General features: G+C 38.4%; 1 protein-coding gene across 4 annotated transcripts; it reads left to right on the plus strand.

The window, feature by feature from the left end:
* POU4F3 (POU class 4 homeobox 3) lies at positions 1-26,035 on the plus strand. 4 transcript variants are annotated; one of them, XR_015741747.1, is made up of 3 exons: positions 102-188; positions 21,585-22,004; positions 25,133-26,035. XR_015741747.1 is itself a non-coding variant. In XM_026696112.2 (2 exons), exons 1-2 carry the CDS (start codon positions 81-83, stop codon positions 1,459-1,461), a joined length of 1,059 nt encoding a protein of 352 aa, XP_026551897.1. In that variant the 5' UTR covers positions 1-80; the 3' UTR covers positions 1,462-2,822. The 4 variants fall into 4 exon arrangements, 1 of the variants encoding a protein (XP_026551897.1); XR_015741746.1 differs by lacking the exon at positions 102-188 and adding an exon at positions 3,677-3,995; XM_026696112.2 differs by lacking the exons at positions 21,585-22,004; positions 25,133-26,035 and adding an exon at positions 511-2,822 and having other exon boundaries at positions 1-188.
* Positions 26,036-26,916: the final 881 nt, after the last annotated feature.

Here is a 26,916-nt window from a genome sequence, read left to right on the forward strand (position 1 = left end):
TAGCTCACTTTGACAGTCGCCAGCCAGAGAGCCAACCCTGACTCGATGTCAGGGGCTGTCTACCTGCAAGGTGCACCAAGATGATGGGCATGAACGCCAAGCAGCCGTTCGGCATGCACCCGGCCCTGCAGGAAGCCAAGTACTCTAGCTCGGAGGCGATGCGCCGCGTGTGCCTCCCAGCCCCGCAGGTATGTAGATGAAGCATAATTACTGCTTTAAGGCACATTTTTGACAGGCCCCGGCTTAATGTTTTTTTCATGTCACCAGAACAATCGCGTCTCTCTCTCTCTCTCTCTCCCCCTCTATCCACCCACCCACCCCCGTCGCCCCCCAGATCCACATGTCTATTCAAGCAAAGCATCTTCTGACTTCATATTAATTTTTATGACCTGAGCTTTGAGGAGGAATCTCTGCTTTTGAGAGAGGGAGAGGGAGAGAGAGAGAGATGTTTTTGAATCCAGACTTGACAGTATTCCCCATTGACTTCGCTCTGCGCGTTCTTGCTTGCAGCTCCAGGGCAATATATTTGGAAGCTTTGATGAGAGTCTGCTGGCCCGGGCTGAAGCCTTGGCGGCTGTGGATCTGGTCTCCCACAGCAAGAGCCACCCTTTCAAGCCAGACACGACCTACCATACCATGAGCAGCGTCCCCTGCACCTCTACTTCGTCGCCCACCGTGCCCATCTCGGCCCCAGTTCACCATCATCATCACCACCATCACCATGCCGTGGCGCACCAAGGCCTGGACGGGGACCTCCTGGATCACCTCTCGCCCGCGCTGCTGGGGGGGCCCGAACACGGCGCGGTTATGGCCGCGCCAATCCACCCACATGCCCATGCTCACCCCCACTTGGGGGCGGCCATGGGCCACCTGCATCAAGCCATGGCTAGCATGAACCACCCGCCGCCGCCGCCTCCTCCTCCTTCTTCCGCAGCTTCGCAAGTCTCGCTAGCTCACAGCGGGCTGGCCTGCATCAGCGACGTCGAGTCGGATCCTCGGGAGCTGGAGGCGTTCGCCGAGCGCTTCAAACAGAGGCGGATCAAGCTCGGCGTCACCCAGGCCGACGTGGGCGCGGCGCTGGCCAACCTCAAGATCCCGGGCGTGGGCTCGCTGAGCCAGAGCACCATCTGCAGGTTCGAGTCGCTCACTCTGTCGCACAACAACATGATTGCCCTCAAGCCGGTCCTGCAAGCGTGGCTCGAAGAGGCGGAAGCCGCCCATCGGGAGAAGAACGCCAAGCCCGAGCTCTTCAGCTGCGCCGAACGGAAGCGCAAGAGGACCTCTATCGCGGCGCCGGAGAAGCGCTCGCTGGAAGCCTATTTCGCCATTCAGCCGCGACCCTCGTCCGAGAAGATCGCCGCCATCGCCGAGAAGCTGGACCTGAAAAAAAACGTGGTGAGAGTCTGGTTCTGCAACCAGAGACAGAAACAGAAGCGCATGAAGTACTCCGCGGTGCATTGAGCCACCTGCCCGGCCGGCTGGCCACCCAGTCGGACAACGAGACCTATACCTAGCACACAACTACACATGCACACACACAGTAGACAGAAACATTGCTCTACTACCTAAAAGATTAAAACAAAACCCGACCAACTATTAGAGAGCTCCGCGGGGATCGCCAGACCAAGTAACCGAACCCTTAAGATGAAATACCTCTCTCTTTCCTTCGGCTGGCCATCCGCTGCTGGATCAAGTTTTGCCCAGCCTTCTGTTATGCTTCTCTGCGAAAGCGACTGACCCAAATGAGAGAAAGAGAAGAAAACGTTTATTCCCTACCCTTTCCTTTTTGACCCATTTCTTCTTCTGGGTTGACATTCTCCTGACTGTGTTTTTGTGCACTAGAGTGTCTTGGCGTTTGTCGCTTTTGCAAGGAAGAGTTGACCTTGGAGAGGTACTATTTTTTTTAAGGCAAAAAAGAGATATAACCGAAGATGCTGTTTGGAGATGAACTTAATTACATTTACATTTATACAGTGTGAGGGGGGGATAGGAAAGGTGCCCATAAAACAATGAAGAATTATTTATTGAGATTATATTGGGGGCCAGAAGACTATTTTCCAAAAATTATAAACTGAATTCAAGCTTAATTTGCATTGATTCATCACCTTTTACTTGTTTAGTCAACTGCATGCTGTCTGAGATCAACAGAAATGCTCCAATGCTTTCTGAAAGGAAAGAAAGAAAGAAAAGCTTTGTTTTTAGTGCAACTAATAACTGGACTGCGTGTCTGATCATTCTTATTAATACAGAGGTGAGGAATTCCAGTTATTTGTTTTCCTGAAAGGAAAGTGAAGGAAAGAAAGGATATTTGAAATAAGCCTGCCCTGAATCAAAACATTTTGTTAGAATAACCAAAAGCATCCTTACTCAACACGTACTCTAAGCACTTTCACAAGTAAACAATTTATTTTCATGTCAGTGTTTTTTTTTAATATCCCATGGTCTATAAGCAGGGTTGTTGCCATTGACTTCTCTAAGATAAATACAATCTTTACTCTTATTTATTAAATTCAGTCCAGTTGAAAGGAAGCACCTCTATGGCTTTTTTTTTTAAGTCAGGGTTGCATGTGCACAGGACAATCCACACAACTAAGGAGATTGCAGAAGTGTGACTTTAGCAAACCCTCTCTTCTTAAAACCCTGCCTCTTTCCATGGACTTTGCAGATTAGCTTCTACTTTTTAACTGGATCACCAAACATTCCAACAGGACTAGGGAATTGCATGGTTGCACTCGTATTTGCTTGAGAGGAATTGTTTAAAAGAAATACCTATTGTTCTTCCACCCCTTTAAAAAAGAAATTAAAAGCTTTTTCTGCACTAAGGGCTTCTTTCTCGTCAAATGTCTTCTACTGAAATTTTGTACTCTATGACTGTAATTTGGGCATTTTGTGCACTTCTTTATTAACTTCACTCACCCTTCCCTCTTTTCCTAGAAATAATGCTGAAACTTCTGAAATAAAATGCTTTATTTTTTGACCAGAATTGATTTTATTTTGTTTATTCCCACCTCAGGTTTTTCATAACAATTTCTCCAACCCCTTTTTGTTGGAGATGGAGGTGTTTTTTTTTAAACTAAAAAATAATCGGTATTGTAATAATAAGTCTGCTAGATTTAGCAATAAAATCATTCATTTAGATGGTTTACACTTTCCCAAAAATATGTGTGTTGTGATTAGTTTTAAACCAGATTTAACCTGTGTATGTTTTATCTACTTTCAGGCCAGTAAATCAGTTTTATCAACAGTTATGGAAATAATACGAAATTCCCATCTAGAAATTTCGTTTTTAAAAATGTTGGATTTTTAAATAAGGGGATAAAAGGGATTTTTAACCCTTTATGAGAAAAATGTGCTATTTCAGAAAAATAGCCATTTTAAAATAGCAAATTGTGTTGCTGTTGATTGTTCTGCAGTACTCATCTTTATAACAATGGAACTTTGTTTTGTGATAGTTCATTGAAGGAAGAAAAAATAAAGCATTCAAAAGCTCATTTGGAATTCTGTTTAAAAGCAAAAGGGGGCTTTTGCTTATGAATCCCAGAAGTACCTTAAACAATTAAAAATTAATGATCAGGGCTCAATGATCTAATACCTTGCCTTTGCATTTAGCAAATAGCAGGCAATAAAATTCCAACTCAACTCTATCTAGTTTTTTTAAAAATCTGGCTTTATCAAGTAATTACGTTTTGTTCATGAAGCTCTTAAGCACTAATCTTTCTCAAATGTTCTTGTTTCACTTTATTTTCTCAAAGAGCCCCATTGATTCTCCCCAATCAAATATCCTTTAATAATAAATGCCCCTGTGTCATTACATTATATTGTGGGTTCTGAAATTTTAAAATAAGGTTGATGCAATATTAATTGGGTAACATGGTATAAAAAGGACACAAAGCAAGTCTGCCAGCATCCTGCTTCTACTCTGCACTAGGATTTGAAGAAAAGCTCTTTGCAGTGGAGGGTGGATAATTGTTCCAGATCTTTAACAATAAATCCAGGTAAGGTTTTTTTTTAAATGATTTTCTCTACCATAATCCTGGTTAATGAAATCTATTATATTTTATTATGAACATTTGTTTTTTTTTTCTTTTATATACACTATTTTTATAAAGTGTAACTATTTCTGCTATTCCTCACTATTAAATTAGACCTATAGTATAGATTACTTATTTTCTTTTAGTTTGCAGTTAATAAGGAAAACGTACTAATTTTCTCAGTAGGAGATATTTCTCAAAGCCTGAAAAAATATGCAGCATAATCTTTTGTTTTAAGAGAACTTTGAAAGATCTTGCCTTTGTTCATTCTCTCCTTTTGCTTTCCTCTTTCTCTCTTGTTCTTGTGATGTTCTTGTGATCCTGGATTGGGATTTTTTCTCACACTCTTACATAAGCATACATTTGAAATTCTTTTTCTCTCCAACTTTCCAACATAAGCTTTCCAACTTTCAGGACCTGGACAGTTCCCGACAGTTACTAAAACAATCCTGGGAAATCCCCTAATATTTTTAATAGTACGTGACTGCGTTATATTTATTTAATTTTCAGACTTTATTCCAGGGCCTATCATTTCAAAATGGATTTATGAACATAAATAAAACTTTTAAAATGAGAAAATTCTCATCTTTTACTTATCCATTGGACATTATTAACTCATTCCATTTTCTGTTGGACATTTAGTAGCTCATTCCATTTTCATTCCATTATTTTCCATTCATTCGCCTAATGCTGAGAAACACTATGTGTTGTTAAAGTTAGCAACCCACTAGCTAGAAGAAGAGGAAACAAAACTTTTGCAGATATAGTTTGTCTGCCCCTAAATGAGTTAAACAGGAATATTACTTTTCTGGTTGTCTGTCCTTTTGAAAACTGAACTTTCAGAACCAAAGGAAAAAATATGTAACAACAATAATGATGGTAATTGAGAAAAGAAAAAGAAGAAAATTAAGTTAAAATATAATCTGTTTCTATTACCTTACTTAATGTTTAATGTGTGTAGACCACACTGCCCGTTTTGTGCAGATAGATGTTTATTGAAGAGAGAAATAATTTGTCCCCCCCCCATTAAAAAAAAGTTTAATATGACATTCTTCCATCTGATGTGTTATGTTAGCTAGAAGTTATGGCTGTTGTAATCAACACAGAACTGGCAAATTTGGACTAAACTCGTCAGAATTTCCTTCATTATTTGGAAAGTATGGGGGCACAGTAGATTCTCACTATTTACATTTTTTACTTTAATATTAATTTTAAAATATGTTCTTTTGATGGACTGTGGAAGGCAGACAGGGAAGGTGTCATTTTGGTGTCGGTCAGAGAAAGAAGACCTTGGCAGTCTTTTGAAGATATTAAGAAACCCCATGCTTGTCTTGTTTCTTCCTTGAGAATAGGCCAAGCTCTGGTCCAGACCGAGCTCTGGTCCTATCCACCCACCGGCCTCTGTGAACAGTTTGGATAAATAGCAATAGCACTTAGATTTATATACTGCTTCACAGTGCTTTACAGCCCTTACTAAGCAATTTACAGAGTCACCATATTGCCCCCAACAACCTATGTCCTCATTTTACCGACCTCGGAAGGATGGAAGGCTGAGTCAACCTTGAGTCGATGAGACTCTAATTGCCAAATCCCACGCGTTTCCGTGAAACAGAAATGCCATTTGAAGGAAGTGAAAGAGGAGAAGAAGATGGCAACGGTTTGGAGATTGAAGACCTCGGAGAAAGCTAAACCCTGAGTCAATGTGGGCTTTTGGGAAGCCTTTGGAAGCCTCTTGAAAGTGATCGGAAATTGATTGCGGTTCCTCTTGTTCGGCTCGGCTCTGCAGTTTTTCTTTCTCCAGGGCGGAGATGGAGCCATTCCGGGCAGGAGATCATTTTTGTATCTCGCTCAAGATCAGAGCCAGATTGGTTCCCTGCGTTTCAGAAGCGTTGGGAAGGGGAAGGGGATCATTCTCTGAGCGCGCCTGCTCCATCTCGAGCGTAACCACGAATGCGTGCATACGTGTCTTCTAGGAGTCCGTTTTTTTCTGCTTTTCCTCCTCTAAAACTTTGCCCGCTCCTTTTTAGCGCCCACGTGGCCTCGGTCCCCTCCCTGCGCTTTCCAGCCTTGTCCAGGCGCCGGCCCGATCTGGTCTGCTGTCGAGAGAAGGAACAGATCGTGCGATCCGTTCGGGATGGTCGCCGGTTCTTCTGCAGAAGAATTCGAGAGCGGGTGCACAGCAGCGGGAAAAGGGTCTAGCTGCGAAGAACGAGAAATTTGGAGAAAGTTTAGCTGGTAGGGGGAAAAAAAACAGACGTGGAAGGATAGCGAGGTTGGACTCGCGGGGATTGACTTCTGACTGAGTCAATAGGCAGGGGATCGGGCGTAGCAGACGGCTGGATGGAAAGGTTAAGTACGGATGTTTGTAAAAGCCCAAATCGCGCCGCTTCCTAAGTAAACGGCCGCTGTGAAGGCGCGCGCTTCCTCTTGCCTTTTCCGCTCCTCCTGAATCAGTTGCTTTGGGCAGCCGCGGAAGAAGGCAAAGAGCAGCCTCTCAAAGGTTACACCCTCTCACGAGACTATAGACAAAATGTATTCCTGCATATTTCGAAATCGCCTCCGGCATCAAGATATTCAAAATGAGTGTCTTGGGCCAATATGAAAAGCCTTGCCGATTTCTGTTCCTCCCCCCAGTTCCTGCAAATTAATCTGAGCTGTATTTTAATTGATTTGGGAGGGGTTAAAGAAGGGGGTTGTTGCTGAGAAATAATTCATCCTGACATTTAAAGGAGCAAAATGAGGAAACTGTCCTAGTCCGCGGTTCAAAGCTGCTAACAGTGCACTACTAACAGGAAACGCCATGAAAATTACAGAACTTCGTCGATCAGTTAGTTGAACCAATGTAATTGAAACTCTTGTTTGTAAATGAGAAAGAAGGAAGGAAGATAGGAAGGGAGGGAGAGAGGGAGGGAGGGAGGGAGAAAGGGAGGAAGGAAGGAAAGAATGTACAGATGCAAAGTCATGTTTTTCTATTCATTCCACATACCTTCCCAGCATTGGAACTGTTCTTTTCGAACTTTAAAACGTTTAACAGGAGAGATGTCCTCTCACAACTTTTGAATCATTGGCATGACAAGGTTTTCCTCTTGTTTCTACTTGTCTTTTATTGCTGATAATGAAAGTGTAGCAAAGGAATCTGTGGCAATCCAATGTAATCTTAGCTCTTTTATTTATCACAAATTTTCACCAGTTTGTAACCAACAATAAACTCTTAGGACTTGTAGGCAGAGTTCCTAAAAAAGTTACAGAATTCCATATTTTTGTTCTCAACCTGTAAGATAAATGCCTATCTCCATTTATCTTTGCATAGGTATGCTTTTGGCTCATTCACCTTGGTCCTGGGCCTGATGAATGAGCCATGCAGCTTTTTTGTTGTTGTGGTTGTTAAAATTGTTGTTTCTTCAGGAGGATATTTTAATGTTGATAGCTCTGTTTTGAAATAAAATAGGTTCTGGATGTTCACATTAAATATTATATTCCATAGACTCAATCATGCAGTAGGAGAAGATATCCCTTTTCTTCTACCTTCTTCTGTCACAGAGACCAAGCAAGAATTACACTAAGCTGGCATGCTAGTGAATTTTTCAAGACTTGCAAACTCAAATGAGAAAATTAAAGCTCCTAGCTAGAGTGTGATGATATAATTAGAAACAACCTGGAAGTGGAGGCTCTCTTCCCAACTGCAGTGTGGCAGATGAACTGTCTTGAAAAGAAACAGTGCTGAGTAGTGTCATTAAATTTGAGTGTGAAATGGAGGCCCTTTAAGCATTAAAGGATTTTTTCCCCATTTGCCAAGATTCCTTCCTATAAACTTATATTTTTTAACCATTTCACTTATATTCTTTAAATAAACAAAAGGTTTGGTGCAAAATGAAGCATCAGCTTCTAACATCATTATCATCACCCTTGACAAAAACATTTTTTTGCCTCACATAGATTCCAGGTGCATTCTAGGATGGTAGTCACAATTGAGAGAGAGAGAGGGAGGGGGAGAGAGAGAGGGAGGGACAAAGAGGGAGGGAAGCTAAGGTTAAAGGAATATTCTAGATAGTTATGGATCATTTAGGAGGAAGTCACTTCATCAGTTTACTTTCTGGTATGTGACTGTATTGTGAATGTAATGTCTAGCAAAATTAAATTGTACTATTTAATTTTGTTGGGTAGTTAAATAGAGGAAATGAGGTAACAAACATGTTGAAAATTTGGCCTCTTAAATTGGAGAAAGGCATTTCAATTAACCGAGCCATTACTTCTCAAAGAGAACTTCAATGTTTGAGAAGATTCAGGATTGATTGACAAAATAATAATCTCATGTAATGTATTCCCCTCCTCTTCTGCTACATTTGGCTCTACATCTCCTTTCCTTGATGGTAGTATATGGTGATTTCCCCAAGTCTCATATGCTTGAAAAATGCATAATATGCCAAACTTAGGATTATGAGTAAATTCTATACAATTTTGTAAAAGGAAAAGCAGAGATGAATAAATGTTCTCTGTAGAAATGTTTGGGGTAAAGGCTGTCAAATATTTTCCAATGATTGGTTGGTTTAAAAAATACTGCTCAATGATTCTCCTAATAGTTGACATCAGTATCAACTGATGCATCAATTTGCATCAATAGCAGGCATCAATTTGCTGGCCGGTTATATTTTATTTGAATGAAGAATTCAGTCACTTACATGATAAAAGGTAATTTGGCAGTGTTGATGGCTGATACCCTATGCTATATTAACTGAAATTAATATTAAAAAATACTTCTCAGTTAGGCAGACAACCTATGTTCAGAAGTGAAACAGAGTAACTCTGTTGGCTCTTCTAGTCATCAGTCTATTGTCCATGATGATGTTCTAGGGCTAGGCTGTGTTGCCTGATTATTGATGAGGCATTTTGTGCTATAACAGCTGAAGTCCTGCAAACAGGAGACAGTGGCTTACTTGGCCAATGATGTTTGGCAATAGCAAAAAGTCATTATCTCCCATGCTTTCTTAATTAACATTAATTGAATGATTAGGATAATCAAGAAATTGGATGAACATGTTATTGCAACTATAACAATGGCATCCTGCTCCCTGCAGTATTGTTTGCTTCAATCCAAGGGAATCTGTGGAGAGGATGAACTGTGTGTGGCATCAGAGCGGGGATGCGTGCCATTCTCAACTTATTCCTTTGTAAAAAAAAAAAAAAAAGGTTAGGAAACTGGATTTTTTTTCTCTAGAATACATTGCTAATGTGCCAAATGCCCTCCACTGTAATCTCACCCTATCTGGTGACAAGAGTGGATTTCCTGCTACCAGCCCTGAACCAAACTGTATTCCTGCTGGAATCCACTCCTAGACTTGAAAATTATGTAATATTCCTTTTTCATCATTTTGTTTTCTTTATTATAGTTTAACTTGTTCACTTGTTTTTGACATCCTCAGCCTGTTGCTCCCAGATGGCACACAATATAGTTTTTTTTTTTTAATTAAATGACTTACAGGGCAGTTATATCTATTTTTAACTCAAATGTTTTGGATATTCATAAAGTATACTCATAGAGTATCCAATATATGGGGACTGCTACTTCTTAGATTACTAGTAGACTTCAAACTACTTTTCATCTAAAACCATGTTTTCCCTTACTGTCTGTTGTTCCATGGGGTTTTTCAATGAAACGTGATATTTATATGAGACATTTGATGTTGGATCAGTTTTACCTGGATACTCCAAATAACTTTTTTACATTCCAAGCCTTGACATGATGTTTACAATTCTTATAAGTTCCACAGGCTTTCTGTTCATTCAGTGATTAATAACTTAACAGGGTTGAGCATCACTTCAGAACTAAGTATAAAAAAGATTAAAGTATAACAAATCTGTTTATAACTTATTAAACCCAACCCTTTTCCCCCAAGTTTGCACTGTACCTGCAACACAGCAGCATGAGTCCAGGAAAAAATGTAGGAAAAAGTGTAAAGAGTATACTCTTTATAGACAAGTATACTTTGTGAACATCCCCATATGTTTTGAATCACCTTTTTGATCTTTGAATGCAAGGCACTTTGTAGCCCTACAGTTAATATTGACAAGACGTTTGCAGGGAAGCCCCAAATTGGTACTTTTTCAAAATAGTTTTGCCAAAATTTTCATCAACCATGATCAAATTTTCACTTGCTAATATTCAAATTTGCAGTACAAATTCTAACTGTATTTGTAAGTGTGAGAAAGCCCACAGTCCTAAGTTTACCTGAGAACAAACCCTAGTTAACTTAAACAGAATTTTCTGAGTAGACTTGTGTAAGATTGCATAGTAAGTGATATCAATAGGACTTATTCCTCCATAATGACTTATTTCTCCATAAATTCCTCCTTTAGAGTGAGTTGGAACAAATGTTTTCTAGTATTACTAAACTTATTGCCCTTACTATGAATGGCAACAATATGTATTTGGACAAATGATGCAAGAACTGGAAAACCCAATTATCTAGTGTGACCACCTATAAGTGTTCCAGGAAAGGATCTCTCATATGAAAATAAACTTTGACCTAACTGTGAGAGTTGGAAAATAAAAGAAGTCCATGGAACACATCTAAGCAAAAGGGGGTGCTTTGTAGAAGCCACTAACAATTGATTTTTTTTCCTGCTCTGTTCTGTGTTGTTTCCTAATATCTTGACCTATGTCTCCTGAGGACAACACACTGGAGATGAAAGCAAAGAAAATCAAACCTGCCATCGGGAGCATTCACTCAATTGATTTTTACATGAAATTTGCCTTCATGCTCCAAGGATGGAAAAATGATCCCATTAATAATGAATCAAGAACACAAATGTGGGGAGGAAATCAATAGACGCACCTTTGGTGTCATAAGAAGATGAGAAGTGATAGGAGAAGAAATCTCACTCCAAATATTTGTCTGGTATCACAGAGGTATATGAGATAACTACATCGGTCTTTTTCAAGCATAGAGGGACTTTCTGTTAGATGTATTGCAAGGATATTTCTGGGAAGAAAAGGTACAGCAACAGAAGTAGAAAGTGGGGAGTTGATATATATTTTTCTCCATAGTCTAACATTTATGCAGCCTGCCTGACAGTTCTATAGCTGGAAATAGATTGAATGGTGACAAGTCCACATCAGGCCTCTGGGAAAGAAGGATGGGCTTTGCCACATTCTGCTTTCATTCCTTCACATCTAGCAAAGCTACCAAGGAAATTTCTTTCCATCCTTAAAGCAGTTTTATTCAGGTAGTCCTTGACTTACAACAGTTGGCTTGGTGACTGCTCAAAGTTACAATGGTGCTGAAAAACGTATCATCCCTATGGTCATGTGATTTACATTCAGATGCTTGACCACTGACTCACATTTATGATGGTTGCAGTGTCCTGGGGTCATGTGATCTCCTTTTGCGACCTTCTGACAAGCCAAGTCAATAGGGAAGCCAGATTCTGTGTTTCTAACTTAACAATTGCAATTATCCATTTAACAACTATGGCAAGAAAAGTCATCAAATGGGGGCAAAACCCACTTAACAAATTTCTCACTTAGCAACATAAATTTTGGGCGCAGTTGTGGTCATACGCTGAGGACTACCACCTGTACCTGAAATATTTCTGTAGTAGTAAAAAAAAAAAAAGTAAGATCCTGACCCAAAGTGAGGGTAGCATCACAGGGGTAATGTGTGGGCCCCAGGAGATTTGAGTATGAGTCTCTCATATGACAGAAACTTACTGAGGTGCTTGTGGTGAAATAGTTACAAAGGATCCCAGGTCAGGATTCAGGTCTAGCCTCGGGAAAGCATAAATCTAACCATTTTAAGAGAATCCCATCTGGAGTGAGATTCTCTGGCAACAAAAGTATTCATTCCTGAAATCAGGCTGCCATAGCCTTTCATTGGCCAATTCTACTGCTGCTCTACTTTTCTTCCTTTCTCTTCCAGGAAAGTGATCACCAGTTTAATAGCTAGCACGTTTAATTATCCAAGAACACAAATTGGTCTCAAGGGTATGGGATATGATTAGGGTATTGATCTTTCTCATATCCAGGAAAAGTCTTTCTTCTGAGAAATCCAGAGAAAAAATGCAATGTATATAAGTATATAAACCCATCTACAAATGTACTGGTATCTCTTCTAAGAACTTTTATAACCAAATCATTTGTGTCTCTTCTTGATCTAACTACTAATGACTCTCTTGAAAGCCTTCCCTTCCCTGACTTTCTTTCTGCTTTGCGATCTAGAACAAACTTTGGTTTGGAGCCTAATTTTTTGCTCTGTGAATGAGATGAACAGCCATTGTTGTTTTGTATCTTTATCCTCTCTTCTCTTCTTTCCCAAGAAATGGACTGAGATTTCTGTTGCACTTCAACGTTTTTCCATCATAAAGAGTACATGGGCTTGAAATGCATTGCTTCTAAGTTAATTTCTAGTGGCCTGGTTGAGCTAAGTATTCATTTTTGATGTTTTTCCCCTTGAACGAATATTAATGTTCTCACTCATGGCCAAAACTCTTCTCACAATTTATATTATTTGGAACTGAGCATTAAAACATGTTATTTTTTGCTTAATGATTCTTAAATCACAAGAGTAAGGAAAAAAGTCCATCTGATTGATTTAAGGAAGGACTTTACAGAAATCATATTATGATAAAAATTCACATCTGATAAAAGTGACTAATATTATTCTGAAAACATGTATTCCTTCTAATTCAGATGGTAAACCTTTTAACAAAATCTTCTATCTATATCAAATGAAATTAGAAATAGTTGCCTATTTAAAAGTATACGTTAAGAACATTTTTAATATATGCTGTATTAAGAAATAAATGTCATGTTTCAAATATAGCCCAATGACAATATTTATAGTTACAACATTTAGCATTAATACTATTTGCATTATATACTTAGCATTAGCACATATACTATTAACATTAATAGTATATGCAGCATTTGCAGCTTCTGAGACACCTGAAATACTAGAACAACTTGTTAAACTCTTTAAAACTAAAAACATCCTACTAATTTTATAGATACTGTTATCAATAAATCAATTTGATATGTAGATGCTAAGAAATGAGTGGAATAAAATTTAGAGATTCCTATGTTGAGATGAGAGAGTGTCTTAACTTCTATAGCAAGATTGAGAGAGTGTCTTAACTTCTATAGCAAGATTGTCAATGGACCTCGAATTATGACTTATACAACAAACATAATATTTAGAATTTACTGGGCTTCATTATGTTTGTATAGAAAAGGATTATCAGAAAAAGCACTTTGTTGGAGATGTAATACAGATAATTCTTGTTTAAAACATAGCATTTTATGATGTACTACACTTATTAAATTTTAGGAAAAAGTATTGGTTTTTATTAATATAATTGTGTGACAAAAGCTAAACTTTCATAGGATAGTATTTTCTTGTATATGTACCTAATACTTGGAATTTGACAGCCAAACAATGTTAATGGATTCCCCATGTCCTCATTTTGGCCAAAAAAGTAATATTGCAGCATTGGGAACATGTACAACCGCTTTCACTCAATGGATTGAAGACTTGATTGCACCGTAACTATAACCCTAATTCCCAATCCCCGCTATAGGTGTAAACTTTGTATGGATCAATATGTATCTGAAGTATAACTTTAGCAAACAAGAGAACTTATGGCATAGTCATGTTGTGGCAAGATGTGTGGCAAACAAATTTAATAAATAATAATGTACAAGTTTGATTAATAAACAGGTAAATATTATTAAGAAATCCTTTAAGATGAGCTTTACATTTCCTACATTAAAAAAACTTTCCAGAATTCTGATTGTTCCTAACTCTTTTTTTTTTTCATCTAGCTGGTTTTGAGATTCTAAACACGTATTGCCATCAGCATAACTGAACTTCTAAAGCAAAGACAAAGAAAAAGATTGGGGTGCTGAAGAACAAGTCTTATACTGAGAATGAAGTTTAAAAGATCTTGTAGAGAATAAGCAGTGAATACAGTGCAGTAGTAATTCTTGGTCAAGCTTTTATTCATCATCATCTAAGGATGATATTCATTTATATATGAACGAAACATCTGGAAATAATAAGGATGATGATGATGAATAAATCTATAATCTATCTATCTGTCTGTCTGTCTGTCTGTCTGTCTATCCAACTCTCTACATATATTACACATTACATTTTCTCATTTGCCCATGCAGCAACATAAGATTAGGCATGCATTTAAAACTCATGTCAGGGAGAAAAATATTTAAAGGATGTTTTCAGAATTAATGATTTTTTTTCTTTTCATCTCTGCCACTTAATGATTGCTCGTTAGCCCATTAAGACTGTTAAGATTATGTGTGTGATCATTTATACATTATTTAAGAGCACTACTGTTGTTATTTCACTTTTTATTCTGCTTCTGTTACTTTCCAACTGTTACATCTGACAATCTAGAGACATAAGGGTTGGGAAAGAAAGCTAGCCATCCCCTGCAGAACAGTGCAGCATTTGGACAGTGTGAAATTAATGAATTATTTAGTAACAGTGTACAGTAGGCTATACTTTTTCTTTATAGCTTTTTTCACTTCTTAGAGGGGTAATTTCTTTGCATAGTACCTTGTTTAAAAAGCATATTTACATGTTTCATTCCTGACCCTTCAATGACAGTTAATAAGGGTTTAGAAATTTGGTTTGGGAGGTTTTTGAGCTGAAATGTAATATTTATTGCTCTCAAGTGAAAGCTGATAGTATGATCAGATAGCACTGAATTAGTAGGTTCAGCATATACTAAAACTAATTCCTTAGTAATATTACTTATAAACCAAGGGGCTAAATTATAGCACAAACAGATAGAATGAGCTAGTGTTGATGGATTGATTAAGTGCTACCAGATCGATGTCAACTCTTAGTAACCACACAAATAGGTAATCTCCATGATGATGTATCCCTAACATAGTTTTGCAATATTGCGCTCATTGCTACTGGGAGCCCATCCATGTTGCTGCTGGTGGTCATCTTATCTTTCCTTCCACCTTTCTCAGCATTAGCAGCCAAGGAAGATTTTTTTTAAAAAATTCCAAAAACAGTATATTTAAAAAAATTAACTCATAATTGGCTGACATTGAAAAGATACCAATGTTTCTAAAAAGAATATTCCATATGCCAGTTGCTACTACCGAAAAGGCTCCTTACTGTCCATTACACTGAAGGAAGGTCCAAGAAAAATATAACAAACATGCAAGATGGAATTAGTGTGGATGTTACTGACTTTTTGTGCTTTTATTGTTCTTAGCTATAAATATTATTCAATTAAATCTTGCTTCCCCGCCCTCCAAGTAGGGAGAGTCAAAGAAATTCACAAATTAATTATCTTAAAAATGTCAACCACGAGCATGAGCTCTTCATCACCGCCCCCCCCCCTCCTCCCTCCCTCTCTTTCTCTCTTTTTCTCTCTCATTGTTGGTCTCAGTTTCTTGCTGATTCCTATCCTGAGCAAGAAAGGCATAGTTTCCAAAACATCTGCCTGTAATTTGTTAATGTCTAAGCATTTTGTCTAACTATAGCCTGTGCAGAAATGTAGCCATGGTTTCCAGTGACTATGATGTCTAGCAACAAATTGTATATGTTCTGGGATTGAATGAAGTGATTAATTACAAAAAAATCATGGATGAATGATTTGGAAACTGTAATGGTGCCAAGAAATACTCAGAAAGTACAGGCCTGAACACTAGCAGGACCTATCTGCCATTAAGCCATTTTATGTTCAAACAAGTGGGTAAACATGCTCTATAGGTTTACTCCATTTGCTTATATCTTATATATATTTAAAAATGGAAAGATCTAAAATAATTGTATTAAAAAGTGTAACAATAAACACAATAAATATAAGAGAACTAATAGTATTAAACATACATAATATATTAATGACGTAGAAAAGTCAAAACTTCCATCTTCCATGAAAAGTGGAGACCAGCCAGTAGAATGCTGAATTTGAGTGGAATGTAAGTTTATTGCCTTTGATATAATTGACAATTAGTTCTCATAATTATTTTTTGAAAAATTATTTTTCCTCTGAAGTGAAATGAGAAAATAAGGTTCACAGTATGTATACTCTACATTCAACATTCAATAAATATTTTACTCCCTGGGATTCACCCACATCTTGAAGATGCAGAGAAACATTTAAAAAAAGGTAGTACATTTTGATCAGACATTATTATTTGGGGCTTCCCCTGTACCATCTGAGTTAAAAAAGAAAACAAGAAAGGAGACGGCAGGCATTTCTTTCATATGCAGAAAGAGCAGAGCCAAAGTAGAGACTGCAATATTTATGGGAGACAGGCGAACATCTCTTTCATCTTTGATGTTTGAAATTTCTTTCAGAGTAACCTGTGGGAAAATAATGCACAGAGCTTGCCTGAATGCGTTGAATGATTTACACAGCCCAGACTACATTTTTTAAAAACCATGCTAGATCAGAAAACTCTATTAGAAGAAGAGAAGATGTGGCTTGGAAAGGAAAGTGATAGCTCATGTTTGCCGCCTGGTATTTTCAGCACTCACATCCAGGTGACTGTCAAATGTCTCCATTTGCTCCCCCAGGTTTCCCTTTTCTTCCCCTGTCTATTTTCCAGGCAGCTGAGATTCCCTCAAAGTGAAGACTTGGCTTCAGCCACCCACCATCTTGGCTTTCTAAGAAGGCCCAGAAGCATTTGAGAGAGAAAAGCTGGCCACATGCATTACATTTGAAATGCTCCTAGCTGTCCAGGTTTTTTTTTTCCTCCCAAGTTCAGTTACATTCTTAATGATCAGATGTATAGGGCATTTGACAGATTCAAAAGTAGAAGGCCTACCCAAAGCCTTTCCTCAGACTTCACTTGCGTCATTTTAAATTATTAATATTATTTACTCTGGTCCATTCTGATTGCCAAGCTGTCAGCTGGAAGGAAGTAATACATCAGTGAAATAATACATTAGTGAAAAAAAAGTATCTAGATAGACTGGTTTCTCAATTTTGTACTGACTAAAGGTAAATTTCACCCATTAGTCCACCTAATTGAGTTACGGGTCTACCCTGACTTTTGGCAGTGTGCATCAGAAACAATTATAAAGCACATTGCAATTAGCATTAAATAATATCACCTTCCAAAGAACAGTGGTTGTTCTTTGATATGGAGGGCAAAGTTTAAACCACGCAACTCTCCCAATGACAGGTAAGGAGTGAAGAGGACAAAAATGGGATAACAAGAGAGTGGAATTGCAATGTTTACATTGGCAATGAAAGACAGCAATACATGAATGTCTTCTAAAACTGCTATTAGCCAGAATGCTTGAGGCAATCCTGCACAATGCCAAACTTCTCAAATATTTTTGGATTCCTGCCTGGATTGTATCCTGTTGCCAATATCATTCTAACTAGCACATTTTACAAGACGATGTCACTTTTAGCTAAAACCCTTGAAATAGAGGCACCAAAATACTTCACTAAAGGTTATCTAGGTTATGTAGGTTATCTACAGTAGAGGAATTTGTTGTTTACAGGTAGTCCTCAACTTAAGACCTCAACTGAGCCCAAAATTTGTGTTGTTAAGCAAGGCAGTTACTAAGTGAGTTTTGCCCCATTTTATTCTTACTCAAGTTTATACTTATAACCAGGGGTTGGATAAGACAGGGTTAACTACCGGTTCAGGATTTACGAGCTTCCCTGCCCACTGTGAGCCGCGTGCCTGTTAATCATCATTAGCGTGCTGTGTGCTGAGAAGCAGCCTTTGAAACAACCCTCATTTCTTGTTTTTTTAACTGAAGCTGTGCCTTGTTCGGAAATAAAGATCAGGTAAGAACCCGGGAGGACGGATGGGGAAAAACATCAGCAGACATAGAACCGGTTCTATGTCTGCTGCTCTTCAGAGCTACCAGTTCTACAGAGGTGGACAGAACCAGTAGAAACCCACCCCTGCTTATACCTATTATCTTTTAAGCGATTGACAAATGAAATAAATAAATAAATATGAGCCAGCTGCCAAGAGTCCAAATTTTGATCACAGGGCATTGGAAGCTGCAATGGTTGTGTGAAAAATGGTCATGGGTCACTTTCTTCAGTGTTGTTATAACTTCAAACAGTCACTAAATGAAGGATTGTAAGTCAAGGATCTGGGGTATTGTTTTATGCCTCAGATCTTGAGACTTATCTATTTTTTCCTGATATACACATAATCCTTAGAGGTCTGTACTCTACTAATTTGACAGTTCTTAGTCTAGGGTCATCGGATTCCAATTTTTTTTTCATTTCCTCTGTTTAGAAGAAAAACTTCTATCCATGTATAAAAGTGGGGGAAAACCTGATTGAATTTAGATTTCAAATTTTGCATTATTTTCAAATACTAGATACATTTCACATTTAATGAATTCAGTTAAAAATGAATAAGGTGAGTGCAGATAGTCCTTGTTTAGTGACTGCCTCATTTCATGGCCATTCACAGTTTTGACAGTGATGAAAAAATAGCATTACATGTACAATTTTACTGAGATTTTTTCAAAAAATAAAAAAAAAATCTAAAAGAAGAAAGAACAGAAAAGAAAAAGTATGAAGAATAAGAAAGAAAAAAGGGAGAAGAAATGGAAATGAACTAATGAAATACCTCAACCCTCATGATTTCTTGAGTTCTTTCTTTTTTAAAAAAAATTTTTTAAAGTTTTTATTGAAATTAAAATAGTAAAGTACAAATATATCTATAAAAAGAAAATAAGTTGGTACAATTTACCATCATCCTCTGACAGTACAATAACAAATCTTGGCTATATTCATACATTCCAAATGTTCATCCATTTCAACAGGTTCTCATTAATCATATACATATACAACACAAGAAAAAAAAGAAAATTTAAACTTATTTTTAACCTATACTTTCAATATTTCTACTGTCTATCCATTGATAGCAATTGTTCCAAGTTGCATAATACTCCATGTCTTCCTTGTTATTCAGTTCTATGCAGGGGTGGGATCTGACCGGCGTAACTACTGGTTCGGTGATTTACGATTTGTGCACATGTGTGAATTGTTACCAGCTTGCTTCCTGGATGGCTGAGCAGCACTGTGCATGGGTGCTCAGCGGTTGAAAAAGCCCTTTTTTCCTGCTTTTTCAACTGCAGCTGGGTCACACAAAGCAGCTGAGGTTGAAACAGCAGGAAGTAAAGGTCAGGTAAGAGCCTGGGAGGACGGATGGGCCAAAACAGCAGCAGACATAGAACTGGTTCTATGTCTGCTGCTCTTCAGAGCTACCGGTTCTACAGAGCCAGACAGAACCGGTAGAATCCCACTCCTGGTTCTATGGTGAGTCTATCCATTTTTGTGCATTCGAAAATTTTTCGGATTATTAAACAATCTGATGGTACGTTAGACATTTTCCAAGCTTGTGCTAGTGCAATTCTTGCTGCCATAATAATGTGTATAGTCAAATATTTAATCTTTTGGGGGTATTTACCCTTAATAATCCCCAGGAGAAACATTTCAGACTTCAACTCTATTCAACAGTGGGTGATTTCATTTAGCCATTTTTGTATTTTAATCCAATATTTTTAAATTTCCAGGCATAGCCACCAGACATGGAAAAAAGTATCTTGTGCTTATTTGCATTTCCAACAGTTAGGATTTATGTTGGGATATATCTTTGCACGCCTTGTTGGGGCTAAATGCCAATGGTAAAACATCTTGTATTGGTTTTCTTTGTATATGTCGGATTTTGTTAAAGTATAATTTTTGTTCCACATTTTTTCCCAATCTTCTAACTCAATATTGTGTCTGAAATTTTTGGCCCAAGCTAACATTGGCCCTTTTTACTACCTCCTCTTCTAAGTCGAAGTTTAATAAATAATTGTATTTTTTTAATAGTAATTTCTCTTCTGGTCCAAATAATAATTTGTCTAATTGAGTTGCGTCCAATTCAAATCCATATTCCTCTAAATCTTTTTTGTATCGCGAATGCAACTGGAGATATAGCCACCACTCTAGGTTTATTCCCTGTGCTTTTAATTCTTGGTTGGTTTTTAATATTCTTGAGTTCTTTCTTACATACACACAAACATCCAGAGAGATGGTTGCAAACTTTTACTGTTGGTTTTTTTTTTTTTTTTTGAAGCAATTAAACAAGCAGCAAAGGAAATTTCAGCCCTCCCAGGTAAAACAGACAGGAAAAATGACAAGATGAACTAATTCTACTTTATCATATGACTATGTTAACAGAATCTTGCAAGACTGAAAGCACAGATTTCGTGCCTCCACTTTTAACTGTTTGATCTATTATGATGGGTCCTTTCTGAGTTTCTTTCTCTGACGGTTAAACAATTGGGAGCTTCTGTTTCTCTTGTCTGATCATTTCCTAACCAGAATCTCTCTCCCCGCCCCCGCCCACTTTCCCCCAAAGTCATTCATACATTACAGGAAATATGAGTACAACCGCACATGTACACACAGTAGAGAAAACAAGTCCCCAGATATCTATTAAGCATGGCCAGGCACAAGAGTGACCAAGCAAAATCCAAGGGTCCAAACATTGTAGAGATGTTGTAGGTCAGCTGGACCAGTTCTAGGGTCAAAGAAGGCAATCAGGGTTCAAGTCAGGAGTCCAAGTACAAACTGTTGCTGAGAAGGAAGAGGCATGAGCTTGCTGATCTTCTTAAACCAGCCCCATTGTTGATGGTTTGGAAGGGCGAGTTCCTTTCTGACCAGGAGTTGGAGAGTACCTTTGCTCTGCTCTGCTCTGCTCTGTGCACAGTGAGCCTTTGCGCTGAGAGAGGGTGACAGCTCAGACTCCTCATTTACAGAGACTGGTGACAGCCTCCTTTCCCTGCAGCAGCTCAGGCAGCTACTCGTTCAGCACAGAGGTGGTATTCAGCCAGTTCTGACCAGTTCTCAAGAACTGGTAGCAGAGATTTTGAGTGGTTCAGAAAACCAGCAAATACCACCTCTGAATGGCTCCTCCCTCATCTATCCTCTGCCTCCCGAGTCCCAGCTGATGGGCTGGGTCTTCTTTTGTTGCTCTGCACAGGAGAACGGAGCTGGAAAGCAGATTAGTGGGGTGGGGAGGGAATGGGGATTTTACAGTACCTTTCCCTCAGAGTGGGAAGGGAATGGAGATATTGCAGTATCCTTCCCCTGCCATGCCCACCAAGCCATTCCCACCAAGCCACACCCGCCAATCCACACCCACCAAGCCATGCCCACAGAATTGGTAGTAAAAAAAAATTGAATACCACCACTGGTTCAGCAATTCTAGAACCTTGCATGTATGACCTTCACAGGTCTCTAAAACAAAGGAAAGCTGAAATAAGAGCATAAGCATAGTCACAATTTCATTTTAGTGACTACTTCACTTAAGAACTGTTGCCAGTTCTTAGACCACATTCAATTGATTATGGGCCATCAAGTCAGTATTGACTCCTAGCAATTGCTATAGATATATTTTGTTCATAATAATCTGTCCCTAAACTGATCTTTTGGATATTCCAAGGACATGTTTATTGCCATAACTATAATAGTGTACATACCCATAATTATTTAAGCTGTTTCATTCTTACCATTCTCTTTCTCTTTTTTATTCAGAGAAATTTCTTTAGTTGAACTTTATGCAAGGACTATTGTTTTGAAAATGTCTGGAGACTCCTAAATACTGAGGTATTGGATGTCATCCTAATTTGTTTCTCAATAGATCCAGGCAAGTGTTCTCTGCTTCAACATTAATAATATGTTTTCTTCAGTGGTTCAAATAATATTTTTGTCTAGTCAACAAGAAGATTATCAATATTTTAGTTTAGTGCCTAAACTAAAGTGTATGATGAGGTGTAAATTCCAGAACTACAGATAAGTAAAATAATAGATGTTCTATTTTGGGGGGGCTTTTATTCTCTTTATCCTTTCTCCACAGATGATCGAATGATGAAGTTCTTAATTCCAGTCACCAGTTGATACAGCCTAAGAACTCACTCCCATCGTCCATCGAGGCTTTAAAATAGTCACCGCTACGTTCAGCATTTTTAAATTCATCGTTGCACAAAGAATACTTCAGAGAGAAGTTATTTCCACCAATCCCAATGAAAATTATTTTGGAATCATAAATGATTCCAAAGATTTTGGAATCATAAATCATTTATGTATGAAAAACCTAAATGAGATGTAAATATTTCCTTTTCTTAGTTAGCTTAGGCATAGATGGGTACAGTAAACTTGATGACAGGAACATATTTTATTTTATGTACACTTGTATCCAATCCAGATCTGCTTAGCTTTAGAAAAGTGGTTGCATCGTGTAATTTCAATGAGAAGCTATTCTGACTGATTTCACAACTTAGCAATAAATGCATAGGGAAGTATTCTTTAAGTAATATAATTAGCTTGCCATTATAGTAATTAGAATAGTAATTATTTATTACCCAATTCAAGGAAAAATTCAACTGCTTTACCAAAGTGCATATGGGTGCTATGTTCGTACTCTTGGGGGATTCAAGGCAGCTTCTCTTAAGTTATTTCCAGAGTGTTTCATAAGCCTCCTGTAAAAGGTAGCTGCTTTACAATGACTAATTTGGGCACCAACGAACATGACAGAATTCAGCACTGAAGTGCAATAAGTGCCAAAATATGTTAAGGCTGATCCATTCTCTAATCCATCTCCCAGGATTATATGATGATGAAATGATCTCATGATACAATAAAAGAATAACTCTAGATCAGTTGAACAGATGGGGAATGAGCGGGCTTGTTTGTTAAATCAACAGAGCTCTTGATAGGATTGAGCCTGAAATCTATTCATAGTTGACTTGACAGAATAAGAGAATTGGAAGAGACCTTGGAGTTTTTCTAGTTTAATCACCTGCTCAGACAAATTTCAGACAAATGACTGTCCAAACACTTCTTAAAAAGTTTCCAATGATGGAGTACAGTTTATAGTGTTTTTCTTAGGCTTTTTTCCCCTCTATCATTTGTTCACTCGATAGTTTGATACCTGTTTTTTTTTTCTTTTCCGTTTCCCAAAGGTGTTTTTTTCAAGAAGCAACTGGACTTTCTGGTTTTTCTTTGAAGACATTTCACTTCTCATGCAAGAAGCTTTTGCTATTAAGAAGACCAGTTGCCTCTTGAAAAGCACCTTTGGGATAATCATGACTTGGATGAATGAGAATCTCCATAGACCTTCTTTACCGTATAACTTTTTTTTCCTCATATAACAAGTTATGTATTTATATTGTATAATTTTTATACTATATAGTATAGTATAATACACACACACACACACCCCTACTGTAGTCACACACTGTTATTTAATATACATAAAGTATTGCAAACTATTATGTTTTGTTTTTAATTTTAATTTTTAAATAATTTAAATCAATGACTAAATTTCAATTTCTGATTTTCCATGAAACTGCAGATCATCCCTTATAAAGCAAATGTGACTGTTTATTAGCATTTTTGTTGTTTGATAGCTAAGATTTATTTTCTTCGAAATCACTGAATGCGGGGTCACAGCAATGCCTTTTTGTAATGAATGCAAGCTACATTCAACTTGGTCTTCTTTCACTTGAGTTGTCCAAAATCATCTTGTCAGTTAGGAACCATTTGAGTAGCTTCTTTTCTATTCAGCTGGAAAAAGCATGTTTTCAATGAGATTCTGTTGGACTGCATTAGATACCACACCAATTAGTAATTTGAAAGTTGTCGATAAGCAGGTAAACTGTATGTAGTTGTCTGGTACTCCCTCTTTTGCTGGATCTTTCATTATCAGGTAGATTTTGCCAAATATTAACCAATCTTCAATTTCACCTCCTTGCATGATTATATTATTATTTTGTAAAGGATTCCCCAAATGGAGATGAGTCTCTCTTTCTTTAGCCACTGTTTGATCCTACCTCACTGCCATTCATTCTAAATCCTAAATTCACATGACCCTCTTTTCCTCTTCATCACCTCAGTCACTTCAGACTGTGGATGATCAGACACTGAAGACCAAGGTTGAGAGACTGAATAGGATTCCAATAGATACCCTTTAGCTACCTGCCCTGCAGATAGGTGGAGTGGCTGGGCTGAAGTATCTCAGTCTCATTTTGTATGTAAAATTGCTTGCCTTCCACCTCAGGCAACAGGCAGTCTTGAGGCAGTTCACAAAACCTTACTCTGGAGTTTTAGTGCCATTTTGATATACAATTATTGACACCCTGACTTCACTTGTGATCACAGCTTTATTCCCTAAAACAGGGCTGTCAAACTCCCAGCCTGCAAGGCAGATGTGTCATGTGCCCTGCAGATAGGTGGAGTGGCTGGGCTGAAAACCTATGCCTGGTTTTGCAATGAGGAAGAAAGTCCCGATACGTCACGTGAGTTTGACATCCCCTGCCCAAAAACATGAGATTTGGGGAAAGGAAAAAATCATGGAAATTAATGCCTGGTTTTTTGTTGTTGTTATTACTATTGTTCTCTTTCTTTATTCTACTTCTGGCATCCTCCTCCTCATCTCTGGAAAGTTAATGTTTACTTCCAACCATATTTCACACATATAAGTAATCACCGTTATAACAGGCGATTACAGAAGCAGGTCAACAAAGCAGTAAAAGATTCTATATTTGTTGATCAATTGTGAAATAAATTTTTGTGACGTTAGTTGTGTTTGGGAAAGAGTACGAGAGAACCAAAATTAGCTAATATAAGCTAGGGAGAGCGTAGCAAGATTCGAGCCTGCTCCCTGAGGCAAATATTATGGGTTTTTAAGAAGTGCTTAATTCAATATTCATTCAAGAGATAAAAAAAAAATTTCTTCCCTCATTGGGGACCAGTGCAATTTTATAAACTCTTAGAAGACACTTTCCTTTTTTTGCATACCACTCAGAATACCTTACAGAATATACAGTACACTTCTAAGTGTGAAAAGGCTGTACTTTTACAAGTTTCAAGTAACTGCCGTGAAAAGTGAAATTAAAAGCCCTACATTATACTGCAAGGTTCTAAGCATTCATCTTTCAAGACGCCAAATTATTCCATTCAGTCCTACCAATGTGAATGCCAATATTTTAAAAATCAATGGAATTAAATCAACATGATTCTGTGCTAAAATCAGGCTAGTTTTATTTTTTCCAGCTGCTAATCTTCTTGAGTTTTGTTCTTAGATTGACATATAAACTGACACTTGCTACCTCCTCCCAAGATGCGCCTCAGCTGAAGTGCCCCAAGGAACTAAGGAAGATGAATCGCTTGGCTGAGGGGCAACTCGTGAACAATGAGTGTTATTTGTATTACAGCCTAACATAAAGCAAACACAGCAGCACCAGGTTATCTGGCAAGCCAGGACAGAAGGGATGTCAGAAGAGAAGCAAATATTCCCCTCACTACTGTCTTTTTAAACTGAAGAGCTAAGTTTGAAGAAAGGCTTCTGGGCAGCAATCAGGGAAAACCACAACAAAAGAAGGACTAATTCAAACTATGATGGGCTGCGTTTTCTCCTTTTCTGCCTATTAAATGTCTGTGAATATACAGTTAACAGCAGGGGTGGGATTCAACCGATGTTACTACCGATTCGGTGACTACATTTTGTGTGCGCATGCTCGCTTCGCGTGCTGTGTGCGCGTGTTAAAAAAACCTTAAGCTGTGCCGCCCAGACAGCTAAAAAGCACAGCGCGGAGGTGCACAGCGTTTGAAAAGCCTCTTTTTTCCTGCTTTTTCAACCTCAGCTGTGCCGCGCAAAGCAGCTGAGGTTGAAAAAGCAGGAAATAAAGGACAGGCAAGAGCCTGGGCGAGCAGGTAGGGCAAACAGCACCAAACACAGAACCGGTTTGGTGTCTGCTGGTCTTCAGAGATACCGGTTCTATAGAGCCAGGTGGAACTGGTAGCATCCCACCCCTGTCTAACAGACATGTGTTTGGATGTGTGACAGCTTGCAGAAATGTGTTTACGTGTGTGTTTATGATGCACTACTTCAGTCAGACCACAAAATGCATCCAGTTGCCATTAAGAGAGAATAAGGGATCGAACCTGAAGGACCCTATTTTACCCTTCATGAATTTAGTCCACTGAAGCAATCTGCTTCAGGATTATGGAACTGTAAGACATCAAACAGAAAGATTTTCTGAGTTTCTTCTAAACAGTTTCCTTTATTGTTCCTCTCCCACAGAAAGAAATCTAGCCAAACTACTTGCATCATTAAAGATATACTCTGATGACTAAATAAAGCAGGAATGGTTAAATTGATTGTTTTATTCAAAGAGGAAAATACGTTTTCATTGGAATATCACTTCTGGATCTTGTGCTTGTGATGAAAAAAAAATGAAACTTTGACTTTGGTTTTGTTGATCAGAAAGATTTGTCATTATAGAAATGGCTAGTTATATATTAATATGTAAAAGCAAAAAGTTGAGGTTAGAGTGTTTTTACCTGGTACTGTGCTAAGAAGAGTTGAAAGTCAATGCCTATTATTTTCTTTCCCCTTGTATCTCACACAACCCTTTCACCGCTCCCTTTCCTTCCCTTAATTTCCTATTTTTTCTTCTCTTCTTTGTATTTTATATAATAAAACAAAACCTTAATAAAGAAAAATAACAAAGTCAATATACTCTGAGGACTCCTAGAGAGGAGCTGTTTTGACCCTCTTCCTCCCAACCAAATGTTCTCAAACTTTGCTGTCTCTTGCTCTTCTGGGATGCAGCCCCTCCCTCCTGGGATATCCGGGCTGCATTCCACCACAGTCTACATACCCACCCAGGGGTGGGCTTCAAAAATTTTAGCAAAGGGTTCTCTGCCCGGTTGCTGGGTGGGCGTGGCCATGGTCAGTGTGGCCTAGACCACCTGCACCTAGTTGGTGGGGGGAGCTTTTGCCCTCCCCGGGCTCTGGAAGCTTTCCTCAAGACTCCAGGAGGATGAAAACAGCCTTCCCAAGCTCTGGAGGCTCTCTAGAAGC

Source organism: Pseudonaja textilis, chromosome 2 (assembly GCF_049901715.1).
Source record: "Pseudonaja textilis isolate UNSWEBS1 chromosome 2, rPseTex1.2, whole genome shotgun sequence".
NCBI classification, from domain to species: domain Eukaryota; kingdom Metazoa; phylum Chordata; class Lepidosauria; order Squamata; family Elapidae; genus Pseudonaja; species Pseudonaja textilis.

Bases quoted from the DNA above. Each gene is read 5' to 3' on its own strand.
- POU4F3 (XM_026696112.2), top strand. From the start codon at position 81: ATGATGGGCATGAACGCCAAGCAGCCGTTCGGCATGCACCCGGCCCTG. The intron at 189-510 runs GTATGTAGATGA...TCTTGCTTGCAG, and splicing joins TGTGCCTCCCAGCCCCGCAG to CTCCAGGGCAATATATTTGG.